Source organism: Aquarana catesbeiana, linkage group LG01 (genome assembly GCF_042186555.1).
Source record: "Aquarana catesbeiana isolate 2022-GZ linkage group LG01, ASM4218655v1, whole genome shotgun sequence".
NCBI classification, from domain to species: domain Eukaryota; kingdom Metazoa; phylum Chordata; class Amphibia; order Anura; family Ranidae; genus Aquarana; species Aquarana catesbeiana.
Genome location: NC_133324.1, coordinates 521,401,859 through 521,426,893, shown reverse-complemented (window position 1 = coordinate 521,426,893; position 25,035 = coordinate 521,401,859). Strand labels below are relative to the sequence as shown.

The window sequence follows — 25,035 nt, the reverse complement described above, 5'->3', positions numbered from 1 at the left end:
CCATGATTTGTAAGGACAGCACCATGTCTTCTAGGCATTGAATTAACAAGTTGGCGACACATTGCAACATCTATCTTTTTTTATTCTTCAAGAACGACCTCTTTTAGAGCCTAAATGCTGGATGGAGAGTGATGCTCAAGTTGTTTTTTCAGAATTCCCCATATGTGTTCGATTGGGTTCAGATTACGAGACATAGTTGGCTACTTAATCACGTTCACCCTGTTCTTCAGGATTGGAAAAGTGGCCTTATATGTGTGTTTTGGATCATTTTAATGCTGGAAAACTGCACGACGACCAAGGGCACGGAGTGATGGTAGCACCTTCTCTTTCAATATAGAACAGTACATCTGTGAATTCATGATACCATCAATGAAATGCAGCTCCCCGACATCAGTAGCACTCATACAGCCCCACAGAAGGACACTGCCACCACCATGTTTCACTGTCAGCACCATGCATTTTTCTTTGTACTCCCTTTGCAACGTCAAACAGTTTTGACACCATCAGTTCCAAAAACATTTATTTACAAATCCCCGTTCTGGCTCTCGTGCCCGCGATCACAGGTGGCCACTGGTTATCGCGCCCGCTGGCCACACGCATAGGGTCCCCCGCCATGCAGTGTGTGCGCGCGTGCCTGCTATGGCTCTTAAAGGAGCCGCTGTACCCATACAGCAATTCGCAGGAATGAGCCACTTTGCCGACGTATATATGTATGTAAGCTGGTCAGCAAGTGGTTAATGAATAAGTAGACTTACCTGTAGTTGAATTCTTGTTAATTAGGATTTTGCTGTCTAAAATTTAGCTTTGCTCCTAAGACTTTCATTGGGGTGTATTCATTTTTACAACATGGTCTTGAATTAATTTGTTAGGAAAAATACTTTGTGTGAGCAAGTTAACAAATCTTGGTTGCAATCAATGGCCCGCATTTGTGGGAGTATTTTGTAGTATAGTGTCCCATAGATAAATGTTGATTCTGAAAGGAAAGTAAAGACTTTCTGACAAATCTGTTGGGCTGTACTCGTTTACGATGAGCACTGTATGCCCAATAAGAACTGTCCCTAAAAAAGGCAAGTGGAAGCAAACTTTAGAGGCCACACACTGAAGATAACACATTTGATTTTGTTGCAGCAATTACATCTACCCTGTTTTGCAACAGCAATTTGTCACAAAGAAAATCATAATTATTTTCTATGGGATCCCCAACACTGGCAATTTGAAACTGATTTGTCACTCTGTGCTCAGTGATCAAGATTCATCTGCATTTCTTGTCAGCTGTAAAATCGCTAGGGAGTATCACCCCTATTGCTTCAATGAAATGTTGCAGCAATTGCTATGCTTAACAAAAATAGCTAAAGGAGAGTGATTTTTAGCACAGCACAATTCAATGCTGTAAGTAAACAACCCAATGCTAGCTAATATTGTTAATTGCTGCCATACGAATTTATAGAAGTGATTAATCTCTGTGAAAAACTCACCCGGGTGTCCTAAACTTTACAGCATAACACAGATATACAGCTGCACCTGCAGTAGATTAGGAGTGCACAGACAAGTATTGATCAGCACTTCTGTAATGCCCCGTACACACGATCGGACTTTGTTCGGACATTCCGACAACAAAATCCTAGGATTTTTTCCGACGGATGTTGGCTCAAACTTGTCTTGCATACACACGGTCGCACAAAGTTGTCGGAAAATCCGATCGTTCTAAACGCGGTGACGTAAAACACGTACGTCGGGACTATAAACGGGGCAGTGGCCAATAGCTTTCATCTTTTTATTTATTCTGAGCATGCGTGGCACTTTGTTCATCGGATTTGTGTACACACGATCGGAATTTCCGACAACGGATTTTGTTGTCGGAAAATTTTATATCCTGCTCTCAAACTTTGTGTCGGAAAATCCGATGGAAAATGTGTGATGGAGCCCACACACGGTCGGAATTTCCGACAACAAGGTCCTATCACACATTTTCCGTTGGAAAATCCGACTGTGTGTACGGGGCATTACACTGTAATAAAATCTTTAACCACTTCAGCCCCAGAGGCTTTAACCCCCTTCCTGACCAAAGCACTTTTTGCGATTTGGCACTGCAACGCTTTAACTGACAATTGCGCGGTCGTGCGACGTTGTACCCAAACAAAATTGACGTCCTTTTTTTCCCACAAATAGAGCTTTCTTTTGGTGGTATTTGATCGCCTCTGCATACAATTTTGAAAAAAACTCAATATTTTTTTCTTTTTGCTATAATAAATATCCCCCAAATGTATTCTACATATTTTTGGTAAAAATAAAATTATCGCAATAAGCGTATATTGATTGGTTTGCGCAAAATATATAGCGTCTACAAAATAGGGGATAGTTTTATGGCATTTTTATTTTTACATTTTTTTTGTTTTTTAGTAATGGTGGTGATCTGCGATTTTCATCGAGACTGCGACATTATGGCAGACACATCGGACATTTTTCCCATTTTGGGATCATTGTCATTTATACAGCGATCGATGCTATAAAAATGCATTGATTACTATGTAAATGACACTGGCAGTGAAGGGGTTAACCACTAAGGGGGTAGTAAGGGGTTAAGTGTGTCCAAGGGAGTGATTCTAACTGTTAGGGGGCTGGGCTTTAGCACACAGGACAGTGATCACTGTTCTCGATGACAGAGAGCTGTGATCTCTTACCTGTCACTACGCAGAACGGGGAAATGCTTTGTTTACAAAAGCATCTCCCTGCTCTTCCTCTCCGTGATAGGATCGCGGGCACCCGGCGGACATAGGGTCCGCGGTCACGGGGACCGTGGCGGGCACGTGCCCGCGACACCGCTTCTTAAAGGGGATGTACCTGTATGCCCTTTTGCCTACCAGCGCCATTCTGCCGACGTACATCTCCGTGGTTAATCGAAAGTCTTCATGCTATTTTATGGCCAAATACATGAGCTTGGATATATAAAATAGGCATGCAGACTCTGTACCTAGCTGTACTCAAGTGACTTGACAAAGACTTGGAGAGTGTAAAATCCAAAGCAGCTCTGCATAGAAACCAACCAGCTTCCAGGTTTTTTTTTGTCAAAGCTTAAATGAACAAGCTGAAGTTAGATGCCGATTGGATACCATGCACAGCTGCACCAGATTTTGAACACTCCAGTGTTAGCCCCCGTCACACCGGTGCGACATGCGATATACAATTCTCACCTGAAGTAGCATCTAATGTGTTTCTACGGCAGTGTCTTAAAATTTACAATTTAAAGTAGTGCAATTTGAGAAGTAGTTCATGCATTACTTTTTCAGGACTTTAGCATGATTGCACTGTCAGACTATACAGTAATACCTCGGATTGCGAGTAACGCGGTTAACGAGCGTTTCGCAATACAAGCTATTTTTTAAAAATCCCGACTCGGTTTGCGAGTGCTGTCGCAAAACGAGCAGGATTCAAGCCTCTGGGATGTGCAGTTCCGCATTTGGCCAGAGGTGCGGGGGCACAGTGACACTCCATTCCTGAGTGTCTGAGTGCATCCGAGCAGTCTGATTGTTTCTGAGTGTCTCCGGTGCCCCACACCCCCACCTCTGGCCACATGTGGTACTCCATACAATGTCACTGTGGAACCAATTGTCCGAGTTTCCATTTACTCCTATGGGGAAACTCGCTTTGATATGCAAGTGCTTTGCATTACAAGCATTCTTCTGGAACAAATTATGCTCGTAATCCAAGGTACCACTGTGCTGCAAATTGTACCTGTGTCAGCACTACTTGAGCCTGAAAGAAGTTAAATATTAAAAGAGAAGTATGGGTTTTAGCTTTTTTGCAAATTTATACTTACATCGGTGGATGCAGCATCGCTCCGATGCTGCATCTGTCCTCCGGCACCTCTGCACTGAGAACCGAGCGATCGAACACCGCCGATCATTCGGTTCTGACAGCTCCCCGAGCAAAGAGTTGCAGGCAGTCAGTTACAGCTCTCTGCTTTGCCCCCCTTTTGCTCACTGGAGCTGTGGAGGGGGTGGGGGCAGCCGGCTCAGGCTCTCGGGGGGGTTGCCGACTCCAGCTCTGAGTGTCGGTCCAGGCACTTGGCGGATCCAGACTTCCATTTTCGCAATGCCCGGACCGACTTCTGTGACATGACATCAGCAGGGAGTGGAATTCAGACCGCTCTCTGCTGAAAAAGGGTCACAGGAGTGCAAAACGAATTGCACTCCTGTGATCCATAGGAGAAGTACAGCCAAACGGCCAAACGAGCTTTGGCTATACTTTTCCTTTAACCCTTTGCTAGTTAAACTTTTATTCATAATAGGGCTGAAAAATTAGATCCCTGAACAGCCTGACAAATCTCACTGAAGTAGCACTGAAGTTGTATCAAATCGCTACAAATCTCACTGAAGTAGTATTAAATTGCGGTGGAAGTCGAGCTTTAAATCGCACCAGTTTAAATCATACTCGGTGTGACCTCAGACTTAGTAAATTAACCCCCACCCCCCAGTCTGCTCAGAACATGCTGTCATTTGACTAGGGGGATTATGAACACTAAACTGTTGCTGTCAGCAGTAAATTTGACACCTGCCTGCCCATTGCATTTAATTTAGCCAAGAACAGTGTGCGCACGTCTGTTTTGTAGCAATGTAATCTATTATATTTCTTGAAGCCTGCATATATGGGAACACATTAGTGCATGGTTTATATGTGGCTGATCATTTTATTGTCAGCAGTGACTTTGATTAGTGGATGCCTATAGCACTTTATTCAGCTGAACACTGTATTTACATGTTTTTGAAGCAGTGAAATTTATCATGCTAACTGAACTGTGAATATATGGGAATGATTTACTGCATCTTGTGTCATTTCTGTATTACAAGCTATTTATTTGAATCTGATTGTGAAAAACTTTTTTATATTACATTTATTTGTATGGCTGTAAAATGTTTTTTATTAGCCACTTGCCTACTGGGCACATTTACCCCCTTCCTGCCCAGGCCAAATTTTTAGCTTCTAGCGCTGTTGCACTTTGAATGACAATTGCGTGGTCATGCAACACTCTACCCATATGAAATTTTTATCATATTTTTTTTCTCCAAACAATAAAAAAAAAACAAAAATTGATAAAAAAAAGTTTTTCTTTGCAAAATTTTATAATAGAAACTAACAGGTAACCTTTTCCCTTCACTGATGCGCGCTGATAAGGCTGCACTGATAGACACTAATAGGCAGCACTGATGGGCACTGTTGGGCTGCACTGATGATCAGGACACTGAAGATCAGTGCAGATGTCCCCATTCACACTAGCTGGTTACTGTCTCTCTCCTCATGCTGGACAGCGTGAGGAAAGGAATGCTGATAACCGGCAATTGTGTTTACATCGTGATCAGCTGTGATTGGACACTACTGATCATGTGGTAAAGAGCCACTGTAATTGGCTCTTTACCCAGATCTGTGTTCAGCTATGTCTGAAGGACACAGTGATCACAGAGCGTGCTGCAGTGGGTGTGATCATGGGAGGACATCATATGATGGCCTCTCAGAACTGGCTGACCACGCTGTAGCCATCGTTTTGCTATAGTGCAGTCGGCAAGTGGTTAAAGGTGTATTTTATTATAATCATACAGAAAAGTTGATCAATACTTGCATGAACTTACAGCTTATTCTTTTATGGTAAATTTAGGGCTTGTGCATACAGGCGCAAAATACAGCTTTCAGAGGTCTTTTTCTTTGTTTACGTCTCTAAATATAGCTATAAAAAAAGCCAGTGTGTCTATGCCAGTGATGGCGAACCTCAGCACCCCAGATGTTTTGGAACTACATTTCCCATGATGCTCAAATACGCTGCAGAGTGCATAAGCGTCATGGGAAATGTAGTTCCAAAACATCTGGGGTGCCAAGGTTCGCCATCACTGCACATTGTGAAATTGAAACCTATTAGTTTAGAGCAGTTTCAAGGGTGTAAGACCTGCATTTCAGAAGGAACAGAATAGCAAATATGTAAATGTTTGTGCTCACAAGCACATGCATACAACGCAAATGTACTTTATTGGCCACTGCTGCTTATCGCCGACATGTAAATACCAGCAATGTGTAGCCAGCTGATTACACACCACTGTTGGCTCTGATTGAGCAATTCTGTCAAGCAAATTTGTGTGGCCAGAGCTAATCCTTTTTGTGTATATATATATATATATATATATATATATATATATATAGGAATGCTACAGGCTCTTCTTGTTAAAATCAGATCCCAATCAGCTGTGCAATCAGGACACAGAGGATGGAGTCTACTGTTCTCAGTATCACAGTGCTGATATTTTCACAATGCACAAACAGGCATGAGGGGCAGAGCAAGCATGATTTGGGATGTTGCCAATCTCCATCGGGTTCACCCCAAAAAGTGGTGGGAGGAGCAGTTTCGGCCTGCGTATATTATGATGGGCCCTTCCAATCATTTTGTAAACATGCATAAATGGCTCCTCCCACTGGACATGATGGTGAATAGCAGCTGAGAACAGTAGACTTCATTCCCCTCATTCTGAATGCTGGCCTAATGAGGGGCAGATTGTTACAAATTATACATTATTAATCACAGGTATTTATACATCACTGACAATTTATGCAGTGCTTTCCATATCTATTGTACATTTACATGAGTTCCTGCCCCCAAGGAGCTTACAATCTAAGGTTCCTATCTCACATTCATACATACACATACTAGGGCCAATTTAAACAGGAGCTATATAACCTATTAACGTGTTTGGAGTGTGGCAGGAAAACCATGCAGGCACAGAGAGTTACAGCAGGCAGCAACAGCTCCACCCAGCAGTTGTCAGAGCAGAACCGATGAGGAACAACAGCTTAGAATCATAGACTCCACCCCCCTCATCCTGAACTGACTGCCACAAGAATGGCTCCATGTAATATATAAAAGGAGACATCAACATGTTAGGAGCTTCCCTGGTGGTCCAGTGTGGGCATCCGAGGGGGGGGGCTAAACAATTAGCGCAGACCCCCCCCTGTCAGGAGAGCCGCCAATCGGCTCTTCTCTACTTGCGTCTGTCAGACGCGAGTGAGGAAAAGCCGATCACTGGCTTTTTCTGTTTATATCGTGATCAGCCGTGATCCGGCGGAGGCTCTTTACCGAGATCGGTGTAGTGGTGTGTCATACTGACACACCGCACCACCGATCGCAGCAATCATATGACGCCCAGTCAGGATAACTGAACCACTGCCCAGCCGTCATTCTGCTATAGGCCGGGTGGGAAGTGGTTAATAGCTGTAAAATATTGTAATTATGAATATATTTAACTTATATCTATGTAGGGCGTAACATTATCTTCACAGAAGTCTGTTAGACCAGAAAATTCGGTGCCTAGACTTGTGTATCTAAACAATGGGACCCAAACCTCATTGTTTTACACCTATTTACTTCAAAGGATCCCATGTTTGGATATGTAATGAAGGGAGGCCAACCCGCAATCAATACTTGACTTCCTGGGAAAAGGTCAAGTTAATGTCCTGCTCAGAATAGTCACAAGGATTTGCATTAAAGGGGGATGACTTATGCAAAGTATAGGGATTGGAGATGTAGCCAGTCCTTAAACAGGAATAGGGAAGCCCACCAAACAGGAGCCACGCCATGCCAACCAATGAGGCATCAGCCTGTAATGATATACAGACTAGATGGGAGGGAAAAACACGCTCTCTGGTAAAGCGGTCACCCGAATGGAACCTTTGTGGGTCATAGCCTGGTAATTATGGGAAATGTCTGCCTTGTACTTGTAACTAAATATGTTTGCTTTAAGTCTTTTATGTCCTAATGTTTTAAGGAATATACTCTCTATTCCTTCATGTAATCCATGATTTTTACCCTTTCCCTGTACAAATAGATAGATTGTGTGTATTAGTCTAGGCCTACTTTACTATATACCAATACATTTTTGTTATTGTGTTAAAGCTTTCACTCATGGTCAAAGAACTCTCATTTAACCCAAATCATATCTGAGAGATATTAAATCTCAAATATAGTATACGGGTAACAATCTTTAGATCCCTGAAAACCCTTCTCTTTAAAGAAGCCTAACCTGCTTCTAACTAACACACTGTTTACTTTCTTCATCAGCTCATCCCCCACAGCTATTACCTTTTGTATTAATTGACCCTCCCTATTAGAGGGCCCTGCTCGTTAGAGCTTACAATCTGAATCCTCTTGTACTAAATTGTAATGTAACTGTAATGTCTGTTCATTTTGTTAAGCGCTGCGCAAAATGTTAATGCTATATAAATCCTGTATAATAATAATAATACAAATACACAAGCTCTTGCTGTCAGCTTCTGGCCTGATCATTAAAACTACACACAGGCAGAAAGGACCCCCCCCCCCAAATCGTCAGTTTAGGGAGGGCCCCTTCCTGTACCAACATGACACCAGTGCACAAAGCCAGGTCCATAAAGACATTGATGAGCGAGTTTGGGGTGGAGGAACTTGACTGGCCTGCACAGAGTCCTGACCTCAACCCGACAGAACATCTTTGGGATGAATTAGAGCGGAGACTGCGAGGCAAGCCTTCTTGTCCAACATCAGTGCCTGACCTCACAAATGTGCTTTTGAAAGAATGGTCAAACATTCCCATAGACACACACTCCTAAACCTTGTGGACAGCGTTCCTAGAAGAATTGAAGCTGTTATAGCTGCAAAGGGTGGGCCAACTCAATATTGAACCCTACAGACTAAGACGACATTAAAGTTCATGTGCGCTTAAAAGCAGGTGTCCCAATACTTTTGGCAATATAGTGTATGTTCATTAGAAAATCACCCAACCCTTTAAAAACAGATATTGTCAAGATACAAAGAGCCCATGTAAGAAGCCTCATATAGGAGTTATTCTCTCACTAGTGGGGCTGAGACAAATTGCAATGAAGATGAATAAATTCTGTGTTGGAACTAATAGGAAATATACCACTTGTAATAAAAGCCTTTATCAAAGGCCTCTCATGCAAGTGTTTTGCTTCATGACACAAGTCAATTTTATTCTTAACCTCCAAGGCACACACATGAAAAACAGAGCAGTGTCTCTTGACCACAGCATAGGCTGAACCAAGAGCACCAAACCAGTTAATTCTTAACCTTAGGTTTTCAGAACGTTCATTTTTGTAAAAGTTTTGTTCATGTATTCCTAAAGTGCTCCTAAACAGAACGTTAATGTCTCCTGTCTCTGCTACTTAGAAGCTGACGGGAGTAAAGTTCTTTGTATACTACTTGAATAAAATACAGTAATGAACAATTTAATTTTAATAAAGTCAAGAAAAATTAAAATAATTCAGTATACTATGTAATAGCAGGACACACTGTAAAAACAAAACTAATTAAGCAACAGACTGTAAATTACCAAATACACAGTAAACACCTTTATATTAACTAACATTTGCTTGGATAGATTGAAAACTCTAGGTATTTGCTTTATGGATTAATTTCTCTGTTAAAATGTATAATCAGTGTTTCCAAAAAAATTGTATGTATATTTGCTATATTGATACGAGTTGTATGATCAATATTTATTATTTGACATTATTCCAATGTATGCATATATACTATTATAAAGGATTAGCTTGGAAATGGGGAGGTGTAATATGCCTGAAATTTTTTTTTACAAAACATTGTTCAACAAAAAGAGAAAAATAGATTTCTATACTCACTGTCCATTGAAGGACACAGGGAAAAATTCACCTTCAGGGTATGCTGTCACCTACAGGAGGATTGGATACTGGCAAAAAAAAAACCCTGTAGGCCAGCCCCCTCTTACTACCAGCATGACCCAGTTTTTTTTTTTGGAAAGTAGAACTGACAGGATGATCATAAACACAAAGGGTTGGGACCTGTGTCACTAAATGGACTCCAATAAAAAGATTTATGGTGAGCCCAAAAACCTTATTTTTCATCTATTTAGGGACACAGGATGTCTTTCACCATAAGTATGTCAAAAAACAGCCCAACCGAGGGGTGGACAACACAACAAAGCTAGTGCTATCAGGCTTGAGAAGCACTACAGAGAACCAGGGACTGACCGCAGCTTAAACAGGTGAAAGTCCTAACATCTGAAATTGACATCAAATGATACTGCAATGTCCACCTGATAGAACTAAATGGACTTGTGAACACAAGACCAAGTGGCAGTCTGAGAAACAGTATGCTGATGCCAAAAAGCACATGCAGATCTAGTAGAGCGTGCCTTGATAGAAAAGGGAGGAACCCCTTTTATTAATTACGAACAATCCAAGTCTGATCTCAGATATGGCAGTACAGGACAACTTGGGATCTAGCGATCACAGGATGATCACATTTAGCATAAAATATAGGAAAAGGAGGCATGAGGGTAGCACAAGAACTCTCAATTTCAAAAGAGCCAACTTTTCTGAACTGTGCTCAATACTACAAGACATCAATTGGGACCTAAATCCTATAAACATTGAACACGGAGGGAAAAAAAAAAAAATGTTTTAGGAACATATTAAACAAAGGAATCACACAGTGCATTCCTATGGGAAATAAATATAGAAGAGTGAAGGTTAAACCTCAGTGGCTCACAAGTAAAATATGCCTTTCATGTCTCATAACAAATCAGATTCAGAGATACTCTTCAATAGCCATGCTGACAAAATTCAGCGACCGTGAAGCAGTATTGTAAATCGGTCCCTGAGACCGAAAACCTGTATGATCTGGTAAAGCCCAGAGTCCACATCTGCCTGGGCTAACCTAGAGCAAAGAGGATCACCAGATTGTCCTTCATCTTGATCCTGCAAAGCAGACGAGAAAGAGGTTTCAGGGAAAGAAAGGCATAAATCATCAAGTAATGATCCCACAGATATCACCAGAGCATACAACGCTTCCGGTAGAGGATCCCTGTACCTGGAAACAAACCTGACTACTTTACCATTAAACATGAAGGCGAAAAGGTCAGCATCCCCCACATTTGACACAGGTTTTTGAACATCTCAGAGTAAGGACCACTCCCCTGGTTCCAGATATTGCCAGTTGAGGAAGTCTGCCTGCCAATTGTCCACACCTTGGATGTGGACAAGGCTGGAATATGAAGTTCTGCCCAGGACAGGATTAGATCTACTTCTCCTGGCATAGCAAGACTTTTGGTTCCTCTATGCAACTGTTGCGTTAGCCAGCCAAATCTGCATTGTATGACGCTCCAGCAGGTTAGTCCAACACTGCAAAAACCAGACCTTTTCAATACAAGAGCTAGATTCCTGAGCCACTAGGCCAGGGACAACCTGGTCCTCAGTGGCAAATTAATTGGTCTGTCCAGGGATGTGACCGATTTGTCCCATTATAATAGTATGTTGCATTGTAAAGTTCTGGACTGAAAATGGCCAAATTGGAATACCTAAAAAGCTCTCAAGCAAAAGCGGAGAGTTGAACAACTCCTAGACTAGAAAGCTTAAATTTGAGATCTGAAGCGTTTGAAGTTTCCCCTGTGGGAGAAACACTCTGGCCTGCTCCAGTGACTTCAAACTAAGAGTCAGTTCCAGTGACGATTTCTGAAGGTTCAGGAGCAATCTGAACTGCTGTAAATGCCCGGACAGTCAAACTCACGCAATCTGACAGAGCCTGCATGAATTGGTCTCTCTTTGTAGGTCATCTAAATATGCCACAATGCTTGCAGGAGTTTAGCAGTTCTAGTACTGGGACCAGCACTCGTTTCCTGCAGTGAAAAATGGGATTTCAAAAGGCACCCAGCGACCTATGTACTTGAAGTTGTTCCAGATGCATGGCCTAAACATCCTACTAACAAGTGAGTCTTCAAAGACAGGGCACATGCTGAGGTAATGCCAGAGGATCTGGAAACAATGTGCTCTGCAGCTAACTTTTTTTTACCAGAACAGAGTTTGTAAAGCCCCCTGTGAAATCCAGTCCGCATAGACCTCCAAAAGCCAGGTCTAAGCTAGCAAAAGTAGTATTTTTGTACTCGCCATAAAATCCTTTTCTCTGGATTCACAGCTCTGCTTTAGATAACCAACTCGGTATCTCAACCTCTGCCCGAGTAGGGCGCAAGGTGCACTAAAACTCAAAATACAGCCTATTGACAAACCCTACTGGTTATGAAAATCCCCTACACATCTGTGGAAAACTCAGTTGCATGGCACAGAAGTGCAAGTATCAAGAACAAAATTATTACCCCAGACGGGCATCAGCATGCCAGAAGCATGGGTGCTGTGCCCTCCAAAGAACTCAGAGGATTTTACCCTTTTTCTTTTTGCTTATTGGAGCACACAGCTCTCTGCTTTAGATAACCACTGACTGGGACATCCCAAACAGTGTCACAATGGGTGAGCAAAATAGAATGAAAAATAAGACTAACCATTCTTTAAAGGATAAGTTCACCTTTTGAAAAAAATAAAAATAAATGCACTTTTTTTTTGCAGGTTAAAAAAAATTATTTAAAATATTTGTATTTTTTTCTAAGGGGCCTGTAGAGCATTGCATCCGTGATCAGTAGATTGCAGGTGCAACCTCAGGCTACTGCAGACTCTCAGCATAGCTGTCTGCCCGTACCTTGTAGAGGCAGGCAGTTACCTGAAAGCAGAAAGATCAAAAGACTATGAGAGTGCTCACCAGTGCTCTCATAGTTCCTTGAGAACCACAAGCAGTCAGCCACAATGGCTGACGGTACTTAAGGAATTCATTCAAAGGAAACAGTGCTTGAATGATGGATCCATGTTGGCGGAGCCCTGCACAGCTGCGCTCTTTTCAAATTATGACAGCGGGTGTGGGGAGAGGATCCCTTGTCCGCTGTCATGGGGGGGGGGGGGATCGGCTGCAGATGCTGGAACATGTTCCAAAGGTGTTCTTATCCTTTAAATAAAATTATACAGGCCAGTCAAACTGATGCCACATCAACCTTGAAAAACCTGGTGAGTATATGCACTGATGACCAAGTAGCCACCTTACAAATCTGCAAACTGATGCTACAATATCAGATTAATGTCCTACTGTGATACTGTAACTGACTGACTGGAATGGCGCTGTGTGTACCTCTCTGAATGAAGGCGCAGACAAGTGGCAGTGAGGACAGCAAATACTAGAACAACATTATCAATGCTGATAACTGACCCTTAATTGTGCCTAGGGCCAGCCGCTGCTCCACTCTGCACTAGCAAAAGGCAAAAAGGCCTGTGGGGCCAATCTGGAGACACCAGGTTCACTGGAATCCTTCTGACTTCTAGCCAGCATATAAGTCAAGGTAACAATCTTACTAGCAGGTTAGCATAGATCAGAGTGTAGCTATCCCATAGATCTGGTGCAGTAGGCTGTCACACACCCACACAGAAAAAGGAGGTGGCGGGAGAGGCAGTGTCCCTGACTGGCTGTCCATGTAGGATTGTAGAGCCACAGGCTTAGAGTTTAAACCTGGAGTGAGTGCTACAGGACCGCCCCTTCCTTCTTTCAGTGCCCGCTGCAGAAGTCTTTTGTTGCCAACAGACAAAGCAAAAACACACAGCTATGACCAGGGCCAGGAAAAGGGGTAGGTGAGAGGGGCGCCTTGGTTTACTGTTGGGTTGGGGGCGCCTTCCTTCTGTTACAAGGCTGACAGAAGCAGAAGTAGTGACAGCAGCAGTGATTTTGACAAGTGAGCGACTGCTGGGCATAAGATCCCTTAAGCTTGCACATAATGAATTGGGGGGTGGGTTGGCGGGCAGTTTGGCATCTTTGCCCTGGATGACCTAGTCCTGGCTATGACCAATTAGCGTTTGGGGCCACAACCGCACGCCATAGTAAATGCAGACCATCATCAGCTGGAGAAGAGGTGCTGTGGGCCTGTAAGGGGGACACTGTCACAAACCAGCAGGCATATGTGCCCCCCTGAAGAATGAATCCCACAAAACTGGGCAGTTGCAGCTGTACCTGCTTACAATTGATAGCTGCAAGTGGGAGGACTACCAGGATCTATATTATATGGCCTGTCACCCAGCAGCAACCTGCCTGTAGACGAAAAAAAAACCAAAGGAGCTTAGGATATCCAAGAGGAAAATGTTGTGCCTTATATGTCTGGACTTTGGGCAAATAACAGTTCACGACAGCTATGGTGGGGGTTCTAGCCTCCAGCAAGGGTCGCCCTCTGGGCCATCTCTTGTTAATACAGCTAGCATCCTATCCTTGCAGGTGGTGATATACTCAGTCGGTGATTATCTAAAGCTGAGCTGTGTCCCCCCAAAAAAAAAAAAAAAGAATATAGATAAGTCTTTTACAGATAAACGCATAGCTAAAGAAAAGACATCCATCCTCCTGGCACACCAGCATAACACTGAGGAATGTTTGTAGTAGGAGTGGTTTTCCTGAGCTCACCTATGATTTTTTTTTTGCCAGGCTCCAATTCTCCTGTAGGTGCTAGTATAACCCAAAGGCGAAAGAACTATTGTGCCCTTCAATGGACTAAGAAAACTGAATAAGCTGACAACTCAAAGTTTACATTTCAAGAGAAAATTTTCTTTACAAACTTTAGTATTGTGTGTTACAGATAAATGTTTGCATACATAACTTCACAATCTGTGTGTTTACTGCAGAACATATATGCATACTTATATAACAGCTTTCTTCCCGAAGAGTATGTAGAGTTCTACGTATATGGCAATAACCAATTAATATCAACACAGAAAACGATGCCATTAGATTTGTGTATGGCAAGCATTGAACTGTACACACTACTGGAAAGAAAGGTGCTGCATATGTACTGGTACTCTGGAAAATAAATGTTATAATGAAGAAGTGCTGAAACACCTATTACGTTTTATTCAAACTTCTATTATAAAACCGTGGTGTTCATGCACAAATCCTAATTAGGTTTTTGAACATCTTCCACATTTTCTTTCTTGTCCTTCTTTTCTGCTACTAAACCAGAGTCACTATTGTCCCGTGGACGCTTTCTATTTTGTCTGCTTTGTCTTGTAGATCGCAGAGGTTCCATATCCAGCACCTTGTGGATTTGTCTAAATGATATCATTCTGAGTGCTTGCTGAAAAGAACAAATTTGTTTGTTAGATTTTGTAATGTTTTCAAATAGAAACAAGATACATTCCACAATAAAATCCCCCTCCTGGGAGGCTTCTAATGTGTCTATTCCACACTGAAAGATTGTACAGTGGCTTTTACCTATTATTCTACTACTAGATTCACAAGAAAGTTAACTTTTTATTAAAGTGGTTGTAAACCCTCACATATACCCAGTGAAGAGAATAGCCTCAGATGATACAAAGAGATTAAACAAATCCTCCTACATAAGTTTTACTTGTTTATTTGCAGTCTTCTCTTTTCTACAACCCTTCAAAAGTGCAGATTTGTGATAAAATCATTATGCATCTGTGAGGAGTGCAGAGTAGGGGGTGGAGAACTGAAGTTACAGCTCCTATACACAGTGTAAAAGCTAATTGGAGGAAAAGGACCCCCCCCCCCCCCATAGGCATAGGAATGAAGGAACATGCAGAGCTGTATTCTGAATAGACAAGCCATGTGCTCATCTCCCTCTCCGACACAAATTTTATCTTGTGTGTCGGGAAAACGTCTCAGAAGTGACTGATGCTGATAATAGAGGAACGAAGCACCAGAGAGAAACCACACTGTAAGCGTTCGAGAGAGACAAGTAAACACTACAGATATACATGCTTAGTTGGAATTTGATGACTGGGGTTTACAACCATTTTAACTATCAAATTCAGAGAAGTATCCATGGCACAAACTACACTTGCAAAAACAGCAGGTAGTATTCAGGAACTTATAAGCAGAGAGGAACAAAATGTCTAATGTAAGATTCTAACCTGCCCAAGTACTAGTCCCATCCATGTAACTCTCCTAATATGATTTTTTTTTTGCTCTTTTGAATAACCCTTTACATCTTGCAATTACACCTGTAATTAAAAAATATTAAGGCTAAACAAGAAAAACATTTTATGCTAGGTATTAAAAAAAATCCTTTTAAAAGGAAATAACGGATGTCTTAACTTTGGATGCATGCTAATGGATTGAATTACCCACTGGTATTTAAAGTGTAACTTTATGTTTAATTTCACTTTAAATAATTCATTAGGGCCAAGCTGGCCCAACGATGTGGCTGCTGTAGACTGTAGCAGCAATAACCACATACAGTAAATTTCCACCTCAGTAAATCAAAGGAAGCCTTGTATGCAATGATAAAAATACTAGTTGGAAAAGTCAGAATTCCTCATCTCCAAATTTGTTCTAGGTTGGTTACATAGAAAGTATTTTGAAATGAGAACAGCGGTGGAGGCCTTTATATTTTCTTCTCGTCAATGGCTTTGTTTAAGCCATGTCATTAGCAATACTTCATGTACAGGTATTTTCTGGAACATGGGCAGAAAAGGATTCATCTGTGAGATTCAATACTGGGTTCTTTTAGATCCCTAAATACAACCTGGCTTTAAGATGCATTCTTGCTGACAGAATAAGCAAAACAACCTTTAGTTTTTTTCATAGCAGGGTTATACACAAAGGCAGGGCAGTTTAAACTTTTTTACAGTAGAGCTGCACAATTAATCGTTAAAAAATCGTGATCTCGATTCAACCCCCCTGACGATCTCTATTGCAGAGCTTGCCGATCCTTTCATATAACAAGTGGAGACACTTATCTGCTCACTCAGCTGTCAAAAGAAAACATCTGGGCAGTCTGCCAAGTTTTTAACATGAAACATTGTAACTAACTCTTCCTTCTTAGATCAAAGGGATAAATGTCTGTGTAAAGAAAAAATCCAGGCAGTCTGCCAAGTTTTTAACAACATGTAAATGCAGGAAGTTTAACCACTTAAAGTCTAAATCTTTTTCTGACACGTGTTTTTTAAGTAAAAATCAATATTTTTTGCTAGAAAATTACTTGGAACCCCCAAATATTATATATATTTTAGCAGAGACCCTAGGGAATAAAATGTCAATTGCTGCAATATTTTATGTCACACTGTAATTACCCAGCGGTCTTTCAAACACAATTTTTTGGGGAAAAAATACACTTCAATGAATAAAAAAAACCAAAAAAAAACCCGAAACAGTAAAGATAGCCCAATTTTTTTCTTTTAATGTGAAAGATGATGTTACGTGAGAATCGTGATCTATCTTCTAAGCAAAAAAATCGTGATTCTCATTTTAGCCAGAATCCTGCAGCTCTTTTTTACAGTTTTCGCTCTTACTCTAAAAGCATGAAATAGATTTCCCTAATTGCATACTACTGGCTGATAAAGCCTATACGTACACCCATATCACACATGTAAAGTAATTAATGAAAAATACATCAGTTCTGTAGACTTATAGTACCTGTGCATTTGCAGTGATATCTTCTCGTTCTTGATTAGTGAGTGATTCTAAAACATCAAATGCCTCCTTCTGACAAGGATCTTGAAGCCCTGGACCATCTAAATCATTATACAAGCAAATACAAAGTATTTAAACATCAAAGATAAAATGGCAGCAGAGGCTAGTACTAAGTATTCCAAAAAATGTACCCCCCCCCCTTTCCTACCTATCCTGCAAACCCTGTATAAAAAAGATCCATGTATCCACTTTAAATCTGCATTCACCTCCAAGCATAGCTTTTACATTCATGTATTAACCGCTTGCCGTCCAGCGCACGGTGATATACTTGGGCACAATGGCATGGCTGTGCAAATGGGCGTACCTGTACGTCCTCTTTAAATTGCGGACTAGTGGGCAAGCGCGGGTCCCACAGACTCAATGTCCACCGGTGGCCCGCGATTGTGACATGGAGAGGCAGAACAGGGAGATTCCTATGTAAACAAGGCATTTCCCTGTTCTGCCTAGCAACATGACAGGGATCTACTGCTCCCTGTCATCGGGAGCAGTGATCTCTGTTATGTTCTAGTGAGTCCATCCTCCCTAGAGTTAGAACACACTGAGGGAACACAGTTAACCACTTGATCGCCCCCTGGTGTTCAACCCCTTCCCTGTCAGTGTCATTTACATAGTAATCAGTGCATTTTTATAGCACTGATCACTGTATAAATGTTACTGGTCCCAAAATAGTGTAAAAAATGTCTGATGTGTCTGCCGCAGTCATTTTTACATACATTTTTTGTGGATATTTATTATAGCAAAAAGTAAAAAAAAATTGCTTCTTTTTCAAAATTGTCGCTCTATTTTTGTTTATAGCACAAAAAATCAAAACGGCAGAGGTGATCAAATACCACCAAAAGAAAGCTCTATTTGTGGGAAAAAAGGGAGTCAATTTTATTTGGTTGAAACGTCACACGACCGCGCAATTGTCAGTTAAAGCGACGCAGTGCTGTATCGCAAAAAATGCTCTGGTCAGGAAGGGGGTAAATCCTTCCGGGGCTGAAGTGGTTAATATCATACCATGATCTTTATATTAGCTGCCATTGAAAAATAAAATAAAAAATAAAGTATGCTGCTGCTGGAGGCTTCCAGAAAAAGCCAGTCATTTTCTACAAATTAAACAGACTACTTTCAGGTTACTGATTTTTGTAAGTCTGATGAGAGCACATAAGCAAGTTTTTCAAGTAAAATTTGGAACAGGGACCAAACCTAACTTTTAATGGCTTAAAAGTGGAACTTGAAATGTAAACTGAAAATGTTCAAACAATGTAGGCTATATACAGTTAGGTCCATATATATTTGGACACAGGCACAATTTTATTTTTTTTCAGGTATTTACCAAAACATATTCAAGCTATAGTTATATAATTCATATGGGCTGAAAGTGCACTCTCAGGTTTAATTTGAGGGCATGTACAGAAGGGTTTAGGCATTACAGCTCTTAAGAATAGCCATCCCCCATTTTTCAAGGGACCACAAGTAATTGGACAATTGAATCAAAAGCTGTTTCACGGCCGGGTGTGGGCTACTCCTTCGTTATTTCTTCATCAATTAAGCAGGAAAAAGGTCTGGCGTTATAGCTAATGCCCCGTACACACGATCAGAAATTCTGCCAGCAAAAGTCGGATGTGACCTTTTGGTCAGAAATTCCGACCATGTGTATGCTCCATCAGACTTTTGCTGGCAGAATTCCAGCCAGAAAAAGACTGAGAGCAGGTTCTCTATTTTTCGGTCGGAAAAAGTTCCTATCCGAAAATGCATTCATTGGTATGCAATTTGGACGCGCATAAAATCATGCATGCTCGGAAACAATTCGACGCATGCTCGGAAGCATTGAACTTCAATTTTCTCAGCTTGTCATAGTGTTGTACGTCGCCGCGTTCTTGACGGTCGAACGTTCAGAGAACTTTTGTGTGACCGTGTGTATGCAAGGCAAGCTTGAGCGGAATACCTTTGGAAAAACCATCCAAGTTTTTTCTCACAGAATTTCTGATCGTGTGTGTGTGTGGCATTAGTGTGGTATTTGCATTTGGAATCTATTGCTGTGAACCTACATCATACGATCAAAGGAGCTGTCCATGCAAGAGAAACAGGCCATTGTAAGGCTTCAAAAACTAAACAAATCCATCACAGAGATAGCAGCAACATTAGGAGTGGTCAAATCAACAGTTTGATACATTCTGAGGAATGAAGAACACACTGGTGAGCTCAGCAACATAAAAAGGCCTAGACATCCATGGAAGACAACAGTGGCGGATGATCGCAGGATCCTCTCTATGGTAAAGAAAAACCCATTCACAACATCCAGACAAGTGAAGGACACTCTCCAGGAGGTGGGCGTATCATTGTAAAGTCTGCAATCAAGAGTAGACTTCACAAGAGCAAATACAGAGGGTTCACCACAAGGTGCAAACCATTCATAAACATGAAGAATAGAAAAGCCAAATTAGACTTTGCCAAAAAAACATCTAAAAAAGCCAGACCAGTTAAGGAAAAGCATTCTTTGGAACGAAAGGCAGAAAGACCCACAAAGAACTGAAGACAGCTGCAGTTAGAGCCTGGCAAAGCATCAGAAAGGAGGAAACCCAGTCTTTGGTAATGTCCATGGGTTCCAGACTTCAGGCAGTCATTGCCAGTAAAGGATTCTTAAAGCGGAGTTCCGCCGATTTATTTTTTTTCCAAAAGTCAGCTGCTACAAATACTGCAGCTGCTGACTTTTAAAATATGGACACTTACCTGTCCAGGGCACCCGCGATGTTGGAAACAATTTTGTGAAAATCACACAGCAATTCTTCAAAGAGGACAAGCCGGTGGTAAAACTATTAGTCATTTATTGATTATCCTTGTAGAAAAATATATCCAAACAAATTAATTAACTCACATGAACATAAATATAATACAAAAAAGTGTGTATCCCTATATCCAATACATATTAAAAAACCTAATGTCTAAAGGGGACAGCGGTGGCCACCATTCTCAAAATCCATCTTTCATGGCCTCACTCTCACATGCACACACACTGCATGTGTGCATGGCTGCATGTGTGGGGTCAGTGATTAGCAAAACCATAAATCATACAAAAAATAAAAAGGTATCAATGAAGTTGTGATGTGAATCAATCACTGAGACAATAAGACATGCATAAACCATAATTAATGAAATGGCATACATTGTCATTTCGGGGGAAGTTATGGGGACATTGTCCATCTCTTGCATCAAGTCCGCAGTCTCTGACCATCTCCTGTAGTAGGTCTGCAGTCTCTGACCATCTCCTGTATTATGTCTGCAGTCTCTGACCATCTCCTGTATTATGTCTGCAGTCTCTGACCATCTCCTGTATTATGGCTACAGTCTCTGACCATCTCTTGTATTATGGCTACAGTCTCTGACCATCTCCTGTATTATGGCTACAGTCTCTGACCATCTCCTGTATTATGTCTGCAGTCTCTGACCATCTCCTGTATTATGTCTGCAGTCTCTGACCATCTCCTGTATTATGTCTGCAGTCTCTGACCATCTCCTGTATTATGTCTGCAGTCTCTGACCATCTCCTGTATTATGTCTGCAGTCTCTGACCATCTCCTGTATTGACAATGTATGCCATTTCATTAACTATGGTTTATGCATGTCTTATTGTCTCAGTGATTGATTCACATCACAACTTCATTGATACCTTTTTATTTTTTGTATGATTTATGGTTTTGCTCATCACTGCCCCCACACATGCAATGCAAGGCTACATGTGTGGGGTCAGTGATTAGGCTTACTTCGTACTTCATAAAAAAAAAAAAAAAAAAATCGATTTTTTAAAGTTGTAGCATCAATGCCGCATCGTGGATGGCCGAATCCCGATGCATCGATTAATTTCAACACCCCTAATATATATATACACATACACACACACACACACACACACACACACACATATATATATATCACACACAGTGATAGATAGCTCTTCACTTTTTCCACATTTTGTTATGTCACAACCTTATTCCAAAATGGATCACATTCATTATTTTTCCTCAAAATTCTACAAACAATACTCCATAATGACAATGTGAAAGAAGTTTGTTTGAAATCTTTCCAAATTTATTAAAGATAAAAAACAAAAATTAAATCACATGTACATAAGTATAGCTTTTTCCAATGATCATCCTTGAGATGTTTCTACAATTTGATTGGAGTCCACCTGTGGTAAATTCAGTTGATTGGACATAGTTTGGACAGGTGCACACCTGTCTATATAAGGTTCCACAGTTAAAAGTGCATGTCAAAGCACAAACCAAGCCATGATATCCAAGAAATTGTCTGTAGACCTCCGAGACAGGATTGTATCGAGGCACAGATCTGGGGAAGAGTACAGAAAAATTTCTCTCAGACCATGAGAAACAAAGAATGAACCCTTTGGCCTGAATGGCAAGCGCCATGTCTGGAGGAAACCAGGCACCGCTCATCACCTGGCCAATACTATCCCTACAGTGAAGCATTGTGGTGGCAGCATCATGCTGGGAGGATGTTTTTCAGCAGCAGGAACTGGGAGACTAGTCAGGATCGAGAGGAAGATGAATGCAGCAATGTACAGAGACATCCTTGATGAAAACCTGCTCCAGAGCGCTCCGGACCTCAGACTGGGGCGAAGGTTCATCTCGCAACAGGGCAATGACCCTAAGCCCACAGCGAAGATTACAAAGGAGTCGCTACGGGACAACTCTGTGAATGTCCTTGAGTGGCCCAACCAGAGCCCAGTCTTGAACCTGACTGAACATCTCTGGAGAGATCTTAAAATGGCTGTGCACCAACGCTCCCCATCCAACCTGATGGAGCTTGAGAGGTCCTTCAAAGAATGGGAGAAACTGCCCAAAAATAGGTGTGCCAAGCTTGTAGCATCGTACTCAAAAAGACTTGAGGCTGTGATTGGGGACAAAGGTGCTTTAACAAAGTATTGAGCAAAGGCTGTGAATACTTAATGTACATATGATTTGTTTTACTTTTTATTTTTAATACATTTGCAAAGATTTCAAACAAACTAATTCCACAATGTCATTATGGAGTATTGTTTGTAGAATTTTGAGGAAAACATTGAATTTTAATCCATTTTGGAATGAGGCTGTAACATAACAAAATGTGGAAAAAGTGGAGTGCTGTGAATACTTTCTGGATGCACTGTATATAAAGTGCTGTGGTGTTAACTGTTGGCACTATATTAATCCTATATAATAATATGAGAAGAGACATTGTGGGGTAGATTTACTAAGACTGGTGCACTCAGATCTCTGGTGCAGCTGTGCATGGTAGCCAATCAGTTTCTAACCTCAGCTTGTTCAAGTAGGCTTTGGCATTAAAACCTGGAAGTGGATTGGTTTCTATGCAGAAGTGAGTCTGATTTTGTACTCTCCAGCTTTAGTAAATAAACCCCACTATGTCATACTATCCTTACATGCCTATTTGCAATCCTCTTCACTATATACACTGAGCTGTGCAGCTCAGTGTACACTTTCAGCATCTACCGGGATGAATGAACTCTTGGGCAGGCATGGGTTATGGTATGAGGAATCAAGATGAAGCAATGATTCCAAACCAAGAAAAGGACTAGGTGAAAATGAAGGCGCCGCTAGGGAGTCTCCTTAATACAGTTTAAACAAAGATCTTTTCTCTGCAGGTCAGTGTTGTTACTAAAGGGGTACAATAATCAACCAAATTTTAATATTACAGATCAGAATACAGATGTAGTAACGTTGTTAACTACTAAAACCAAGGTTCAAAAACTAACCAGAAAGGAGAACTCCAGAAGCAATACATTCCAGAACTCTTCGTGTGGCTTCTGCTGGTGAAAGTGGTGTTGATGCAGAATCCAAAGCCTTCTGGACTAATAATTCTAAAGCCTAAAAGAAGTACAGAGAAGGGCTGATTAACTATGCGCTTAAGAAGATACATTAAACAACAATAATGACATCCAACATGTGAAATTAACTTATACCCCCATTTTTTTAAGCTTTGGATGGAGAAGGTAAAAGTTAAAGTGGTTCTAAAGGCTGAAGGTTTTATACCTATGCATGAAGGTAAAAAAAAAAACAAAACTTCTATGTGCAGAAGCCCCCCTTAATACTTACCTGAGCTCTCTCTCAATCCAGCGATGTTCACAAGAGCACCGGCTCTCCGGGAACACTCCCTCCTCATTGGCTTAGACAGTCAATCACAGCCAGTGAGGAGGGGGGGGAGGGGGGTCGAGCTGCAGATCTGTGTCTGAATGGGCATGCAGAGCAGCGGCTCAGGAGCATGCCTGCTTGGGTGCCCCCATTGCAAGCTGCTTGCTCTGGGAGCACTCGATGGAAGGGAGGGGCCAGGAGCGCCAGCGGGGGACCCGAGAAGAGTATCAGGGCTGCTTTGGCCAAAATTACTGCCCAGAGAAGGTAAGTATAACATGTTTGTTATAAAAAAAAAAAAAAAGAAAGAAAAAAGTTTTGCCTTTAAAAATCACTTTAAAAAGGTAAGTTCATCTTTGGAACATGTTCCACCTGTTTTTAGGGTGGAACATGTAACATGTTCTAGCATCTGCAGCCCCCCCCCGATCCCCATTCCCTGTGACAGCGGGCAGGGCATCCTCTCCCTGTACTCACTGTCACAATTTGAAAATAGCTCTCCTGTGCAGAGCTCACAGTTCCCTGTGAATGAATGCCTACAAATACCGCCAGCCATTGCGGTTGATGGCTTGTAGTTCTCAATGAACTATGAGTATGCTGGTGAGCGCTCTGGTAGTTCACAGATTCTTCCTGCTCTCAAGTAACTGCCTGCCAGGCAAACAGCTATCCTGAGAAGCTGCAGGAGACTAAGATTGCACCTGCGATCTGCTGACTGCAGGTACAATGTTCTGCAGGCTCCTAAGAAAAAATAAATAAATGCACATTTTTTTTTTCCAAAAGGTGAACTTATCCTTTAAAACCCCTGCCATGTTTTTTTTGTGGACTATCGGGGAAACTTCACTTCTTTTACTAGACAGGTAACAGGAAGTTAAAAAGGAAATTACCAAAACTGAGGAGAATTCTCCTATTATACATTTGCTAATATCTCCATTAGGAGATTTCCTCTTACCTCTTGATCTGGGGACATTGGTTAAAAGAACAAATAGAGCAGTGAATTCTAATGGGAACACACACGTCAATAAAAACTTGACATAGGGCCATATGCCTAGACATCTACATCCATACAATCCAACCAGAGCACAAAACTGGCAGCTTCTAGTATGCTACCTCACATGTTACAGCAGCTGGAGTTCCCAGAATTGTTCAAGACTGTAAACACAATTTGAACTTCAGTACATAGCAAAGCAGTGACATGCACCAAGTACGCAGGAAGTGTTTTGGGGTTTTCAGGCTATACTGGTTGCAGGCTTGTTCAATTTTAGCAAAGCCATGAATGGCAGCTCCTGTATTTTGAAACTCATAAGTTCAGAAAGTATGGAAGTCAGGTACAGCCAGGCAAATCATATTAATAAGACAACAGTTATGGCAGTCCCCAGATTTCTATGGTTGTAGCTTTCCCACTGCATGCTGTCATAGCAGTTGAGTCTCACTGTGGCTGTAGAATTTAAAGTGCAACCGGAAATTATTCACGGCTCTTCACTTTTTCCACATTTTATGTTATGTTACAGCCTTATTGCAAAATGGATTCAATTCATTAATTTCCTCAAAATTCTACAAACA

The 25,035-nt window shown here is 41.4% G+C and overlaps 1 protein-coding gene across 1 annotated transcript in view; it reads right to left on the bottom strand.

The window, feature by feature from the left end:
• Nucleotides 1-9,250: 9,250 nt before the first annotated feature.
• Nucleotides 9,251-25,035, bottom strand: part of ZFR2 (zinc finger RNA binding protein 2) — a 324,702-nt gene continuing 308,917 nt past the window's right edge. Inside the window, exons 16-18 of the mRNA XM_073594216.1 lie at nucleotides 23,106-23,217; nucleotides 17,297-17,394; nucleotides 9,251-14,993 (exon numbers count right to left, since the gene is read on the bottom strand). Coding sequence (XP_073450317.1) covers nucleotides 14,814-14,993; nucleotides 17,297-17,394; nucleotides 23,106-23,217 — 390 coding nt within the window. The 3' untranslated portion in view covers nucleotides 9,251-14,813. The remainder of the gene's footprint in view (nucleotides 14,994-17,296; nucleotides 17,395-23,105; nucleotides 23,218-25,035) is intronic.